The sequence below is a fragment of the Armigeres subalbatus genome, unplaced genomic scaffold, assembly GCF_024139115.2.
Source record: "Armigeres subalbatus isolate Guangzhou_Male unplaced genomic scaffold, GZ_Asu_2 Contig858, whole genome shotgun sequence".
Taxonomy (NCBI): domain Eukaryota; kingdom Metazoa; phylum Arthropoda; class Insecta; order Diptera; family Culicidae; genus Armigeres; species Armigeres subalbatus.
In genome coordinates this window covers 3051-9634 of record NW_026943654.1, presented here as the reverse complement: position 1 = coordinate 9634, position 6584 = coordinate 3051, and the positions used below count along the sequence as shown (strand labels likewise).

The 6584-nt window shown below is 38.9% G+C and overlaps 1 protein-coding gene across 1 annotated transcript; it reads right to left on the bottom strand.

The window, feature by feature from the left end:
• Positions 1-277: 277 nt before the first annotated feature.
• On the bottom strand, positions 278-3445 carry LOC134204758 (uncharacterized). The gene is made up of 4 exons (XM_062679570.1): positions 3307-3445; positions 3081-3239; positions 592-994; positions 278-413 (listed from the first exon to the last, which is right to left on the bottom strand). The coding sequence occupies exons 1-4, from the start codon at positions 3307-3309 to the stop codon at positions 307-309; spliced, it is 672 nt and encodes a 223-aa protein (XP_062535554.1). The 5' UTR covers positions 3310-3445; the 3' UTR covers positions 278-306.
• Positions 3446-6584: the final 3139 nt, after the last annotated feature.

The following is a 6584-nucleotide window of genomic DNA, read 5'->3' as shown; positions in this document are numbered from 1 at the left end:
ACAGGTATCCAAGCCTCGGTCTGTGTGGTCCACCTTGGAAAAACAACCGTTTCCAAACTTTTCACCTCTTTCGTCATCTGAATCAGTGGGCTTTCTCCTTCCGTGACGTGACGGCGCAATAATAGCTACTGCTAAAATGCTAATTAGCTTACGACCCTGTGCTTAACAGTTTCCTATCAAATTCTCCTTCTGAGCAGCCGAGAGGCTACAAGCTGTAGCCCATCAAGTATCAAGAAGTACCTCACTGGTAATAAATGAGAAAGTGTTAAGCTTGTTTGTAAAATCAAGCTATTTTATATTTCATTGCTACAAATCTGTTTTATTGGAAATTAAACTCGTTGCTTCCTCCTTTTCTGTGCATTCTCCAAAACTTTCAACGACTTCTGTCAGTATGTTTGATTTGTTATGGCCATCTGTAAAGTGATTATAAGACAATTCAATCATTAGATATTATATAATATAAACGAGGTTATCAAAGCATAAGCCATATAATATGGTTTAACTAAATAATATGTTTAGTAATGACAATAAGGAATGTATAAAAAATACGAGAAAGATCATAGAAAAATAACACCCTCTTCCCCAGCTTACCTAAAATTCTTTTTTCGTCGATCGATCCTTTTGATGAACCTCCTCGGGTCGAAGCAATCGATGCCTTTTCATCGGCGTTTCCTGTAGATTTATGTTTCTGTAGATCAGATTGATGATCTTCCTCCATTGATGAAACTTTTCCTGGAGATTTTGCATCTTCTGATGAACTAACTGATGCCCGTTTTTCACCGTTCTGCTTAATTTGACGTTCTGCTGATTTACTATGTTTAGAATCTGAATCAGTGGATTTTTTTCTCTGTTTTTCAGAAGGGATCGAATGGGATAGCGAAGTATTTCCAGAACCATCGCTTTTCGAGGTACTGGTCGAGTTACGTTTTCCATCTTTATTCAGAATAGTTTTTATGTCTTCAGATGGAGTTTTGATTTCTCGATGATTTGAGTCCTGATAAAATAATTTTAATTTGTTTTGTGTTTTTTTTTACCAAGGCAGGGATGGTTCAATTATTTAGTCAGATTTTAACTAATGTATCAACAGTCATTACTTGTACTGAATTTTAAACTGGGATCTATGGTAAAGGGTGTACGGAATCAAATTGCATCACTTTGAACTACTCGCCAAAAATTAGTCTATCAACCGATTGTCATGAAATTTTTAGGGACTGAAATACAATATGCAACCTTTGACTACGTATAACTGTTTCACTGTAATTCTTAAATACATCCAAATGCTGAAGCTTTTTTCTTAAATGAGCTCATAAGATTTTGTCATTTTGTCATTTTGACATGTCCTTAACTATCATTTTTCATCCTGAAATCTATCTCAACAAAAAAATTAACTAATTTTATTGTCTCAGTCGATTATTTAACTTAATTAAAGTCAACTTTCCCAAAGAAACCATATTTTTTGACGCCTCTAACTATTACAAAAATCGAAAACAAAACACCAAAAAAGTGCTGCACTGTGAACCGGCCTGAACAATGAGATTGATGCTCTCCCAAAATCTGACAAATATCAGTCCAAAATTAGATTTCAGCGCTTTTCCTATTTTTTTGATTTTGGTTTTTTACTATAGAAGCGACAAAACAGAATGTTTTTTGGAAAGTTTACTTGTATTAGTCGGATAATCGAAAATGTTGACGTTGGAGTTAGAAACCAATACGAAATGTTGACGCGAAAGGCTAAATCAACATTTTGTGTTCCGTAATGATCAATTTCGGAGGCTTCCGAAGCTCGTGTTTTCATTCCAGACCAGTATCTTTCGATCGGCCGCAATTCTGGTGATTTTGGGGTCAGAGGCACATAATTGGATTACTAACATATTTTTATGAGATGTGGAATATGGAGGTGAATGCGCAAGATTTATTTGCACACGTCCTATTCCTTCGGCTGTATTTTCGAAACTACTGGAAATTTCGTAATGAAATTCACGCAGTGTGAATAACACATGCTGAAGCCGTCTTCCACAAAATTTCGTTAAAATCAGCCCAGGAGGCAAAATGTTATCAACTTTTTAAAGTGATGCAATTTGATTCCGTACACCCTTTAGATCTGTATTTTGCTACAACTTTGCTGAAAATTTCTTTAAAATAAAAATAAAAAAAATGGAATTTAAAAATAGAATTTAAACTATTATGCACGGAGTCAAAGTGCTAGTTACACTGAATTATTCTGGAAGATAGGAATTTAGAATCATTTAGTATATAGAATGGTTTCAGCGCCTTTACGTTGTGTACATTATATTTGAAGCAAATAACTATTAATCTAAATTGTAGAAAAAACCTTCGAGATAAAGTCCACCAAACAATATATTAAGAAAATCACTTCGGAAGAGTTATTGGCGAATGAGTCAAATTTTGACTAAATGATGTGAACCATCCCTATACCAGGGTGTACCGACAAGGCTTATAAGTTTACTACAAAATCGAATTTCTAATACGAGGCCCGGACGGCCGACATTTATATACCAATCAACTTCGCTCGAATGAAAAAGGTGATGTATATCTGAGTGTTTTGTGCGTGAGTATCTGCAACGTATATGCGCAGAAAAAAAAACCCAGTTTAAGGCACTTATTCTTAACCGATTTTCTTGCAACAAAAAAAGATCCATTAATTACGTATCGCAGAAATTGGTAATTTTGAACCCCCCTTACCCCTATAACACACTTTTTGTATGGATCGTCACACTTCAGGAAACTCCATCCCCCTCTAAGCGATACGTATTTTATGGATGATCCCCAATTTGCATTCGACGATGTATCGATTCGTGTCCTATTGCTTCCTATTAAAAAGGTGAACGCGATAGTTTTGCTTGGCAGCTGAGATATCAGACGTATGAAATTTTGCACATCGAACAGATACTGTACCAGAAATAGAAAAAAAATGGCAGAAAACAGCTTTTTCAAATTACCCCCTTTTGCTTATGAACCTTTATACGCTAAGCGGTAATGGATTAAATAGATTAAATATATTTAAAAAAATCAACCAGAAATGTGAGTCCGAACAAACTTATTTACAAATTGTTACATACATCTTTAGAATCCTTTCTGGCGGACGTTCGATCTACCTTTCTATGTTCGTCATCATCATGCCCAATATTAGCTATCAAACCATCCACCCCATATAGAATGCTTTCGTCTAGCGTTGGTCCGAAAAATTGTCGCCTCAAATCCGTGAGACTTATTCTGTCCTGTCAAAGGTGGTGGCTGAGTTAGTAATCTTTTGATTACACATTCATGGGTTTTGGCAACACTTACCATCAATTAGAGATTTTGTAAAATTTGGACGAGACTCAAAATTCTGTCCCCGGAAAGATCCGCAAGTTGACAAAAGGAATATTGCAATGATTGCTTGGATCGGTTGCGGAAGGAAGTGGTGTCGGAAGAGACAATGCGGTGTAAGGTGCACTGAGGCGATTTTGCCACGTGGACCAATGGATGAAAAATCTATTAGTTGATGGATGATTGTGAATTGTATCACCTCAATAAATGCTGAGCTAAGCTATAAATAGCCCCAAGTGTTTCAACCAGCCCCGTTGTACCTCAATGTGTAATGTGTATAAATAAGGCAAAGTTCAAATCGCCTGGAACAAATTCCGGCGACGACATCGATGGCGATGCACTTGAAACTTTCAGTCCGCGCCAGAAATGGAGGGAAAATAAAACCAACCGTAAACAGAAAAGTTTTGGCAAACAGCAGTGCAACGGGCGCACGGAGTGAGTGTGCAGTCAGCCAAGATGGTTATGGTTTGACGCTTTTGCAATACACATCCCATCGGGCAGGACATGAGCGAGTGCTGGACTGTGGTGCATGCTTGAACGTGGTGGGGTTTCCTTGCGAGGCTGCGAGACCGTTGGTTGATATAAGAGATATAAGTTTTCAAGGACTACCGCCGGATGCGGGTTATGAAGTATGGATTTCAATATTGAACGATTAGGTTTGATTGTGTGCCAAGTTCGATAAGTTTCAATTACATCTTCTCGTGCAATGTATTCAAACATGAAGCGATCTGAGATATAATACCGTTCAAAATTTATCTTGGATTTCATATGAGTGGAAAGATTTTTGCTGATTTTTATTTGTCTAGTAATTACAAGCAGAGTGAATACATTTTTCAGATATCGGATTATTATTTTGTAAGATCAAGCATTTTTTGCAGACTTTAGTGACGGGCAAGAATAATTTTGGAATAAGGCAAATGTTTGTGGCTGCATTCATTTAGTTGGAAACTCTATTGAATAAGATAATAATAATAATATGTTGCGTCATTAGGCCGAAGGTCATTAGGCTGAACGATCATTAGGTCGAATGGTCATTAGGGCGAATTAGAAGTAAGAAGTGATAAGTGAGAAATGAGAAATAAGAACTAGAGGATTTTGTCTACTATCTCATAGTGTTGAGTTTTGCATCTTTCAGTATGGAGTCATGTTCTAAGATTTTTTAATTCCACATGGTTTTTAGGTGTTTATTGCATATGATCGTTATACTAATTTACCAAGCATTGCAGAAGTTAAAGATTATCTACTCCCTCATATTTTGAGTAGGACTAACCGATAAAGCCGATAAACAAATCATTCATCCTAATCACGGTCGTAAAATCTGTTTCAATTATGAAATAAAATTGGCTTAAAACAAAAAAGTGAGGTTCTATTTAGTTACTTCGAAATCGGGTGATTTGAGGAACACGTCACGATATGGACATACCTCTATGAGTGGTAGTGTGAATACCGCATAAACCTGCCGATCGATAGAACTGAATGTAAAACAGAATAGTACATCGGGAGATCGTTGTCTGTCTTGGCACGGTGGTTTCCATACCACTTAGGGGCCCTCCTTAGCCGTGCGGTAAGACGCGCGGCTACAAAGCAAGACCATGCTGAGGGTGGCTGGGTTCGATTCCCGGTGCCGGTCTAGGCAATTTTCGGATTGGAAATTGTCTTAACTTCCCTGGGCATAAAAGTATCATCGTGCTAGCCTTATGATATACGAATGCAAAAATGGTAACTTGGCTAAGAAACCTCGCAGTTAATAACTGTGGAAGTGCTTAATGAACACTAAGATGTAATGCCAATAAGAAGAAGAAGAAGAAGAAGAACCAAGCCGTCCACAATCGGGACGTTAGGCAAGAAGATTCACGCTTCGATTGTATGCTGTTCAAGAGATGGTCTTCATGCCTCCCTTTCATACTTTATCGCTTCATACGGCTTTCAATTTGTTGATATTCAAATATCTTTCGATTATCTACTCCCTCATACTTTTTGTAAGACTTATTTACCTGGATACCTTGTTGGCTACAGCGTCACTATACCGATGCCTGGCGTGTTGTAGAGCTCCATAATAGTCGGTCTTGGGCGATGTTCCTCCAGTTTCTCCGAACGTTTAGGGTCCTCAGGTCTGATTCCACCGCGTGTACCCAGCGTGTCCGTGGCCTTCCACGAAGTCGACGGCCTCTATCCGGTTCGCTGTTGAATATTGTTTCGCTATTCTTTCTCTCGACATTCGTACTAAGTGGCCAGCCCACTGAAGTCTGCCGTATTTTATACGATTCACAATATTTTCTTCTTTGTATACTTGATACAGCTACAGCCATTTTATAGTTTCCCTTCGAGTATTGTACGCAGCACTTTTCACTCGAAAACCCTGAAAGCTCTCCGGTCCGCCTCTTTTACGTCCATGTTTCATGTCCATAAAGGGCCACTGATAGAATCAGAGTTTTGTATAGAGCAAATTTCGTTTCTGTCTGCATGTTGCGGGACCTAAGCTGGTTACGTAATCCGTAAAAGGCCCTATTCGCAGCAGCAATACGTCTTTTCACTTCACGGGAAACGTCATTGTCACTTGTCACAAGTCATTCCAAGTTAAACAAATTCTTCAATAACTTCAAACACATACCCATCAAGCACTACATCAGCACCAACACCACTAGATCTTCCTCTATCTCTACCTGCCATCATGTAATTTGTCTTGGTAGATGGTTGAGCCTGTCCTCGCCGTCCCCTCTTCAGTGTAGTGGAACAAAAACCTCCACTACTGCTCTGCGATCAATTCCAATGAAGTCGATGTCGTCCGTAAAGCCCAGGACAATATGCGACCGTGTGGTTAGCGTGTGGTTAGCGACGTCAATCGTCTAGACGCATGTGCTATGGAGTGTGGGTTCGATTCCCGCCCCAGTAAGGAGGAAACTTTTCGTGATCGAAAAATTCTCCACTGGTCCACTGAGTGTTATGTGTTGTTGTCTAATGCTAGGTGTTAAGTGTTCAGTCTGTACGACCTCTGGTAGAAGACGGTGTTCCTGTCTTTTCTTTTTTCCTCTGCACGCTAGATCTCCTAATAGCGCCATCGAGTGCAATGTTGAACAATAAATTCGAGAACGCATCACCCTGCTGCAATCCGTCCAAGGTCACAAACGAAGTTGACACTTCGTCTGAAATCCGAATACTTGATTTCGAGCCATTCAGCGTAGCACGTATCAGTCTAATCAGTATCGCCGGAAAACCATGTACGGACATTATCTGCCACAGCTCATTTTTTTCAC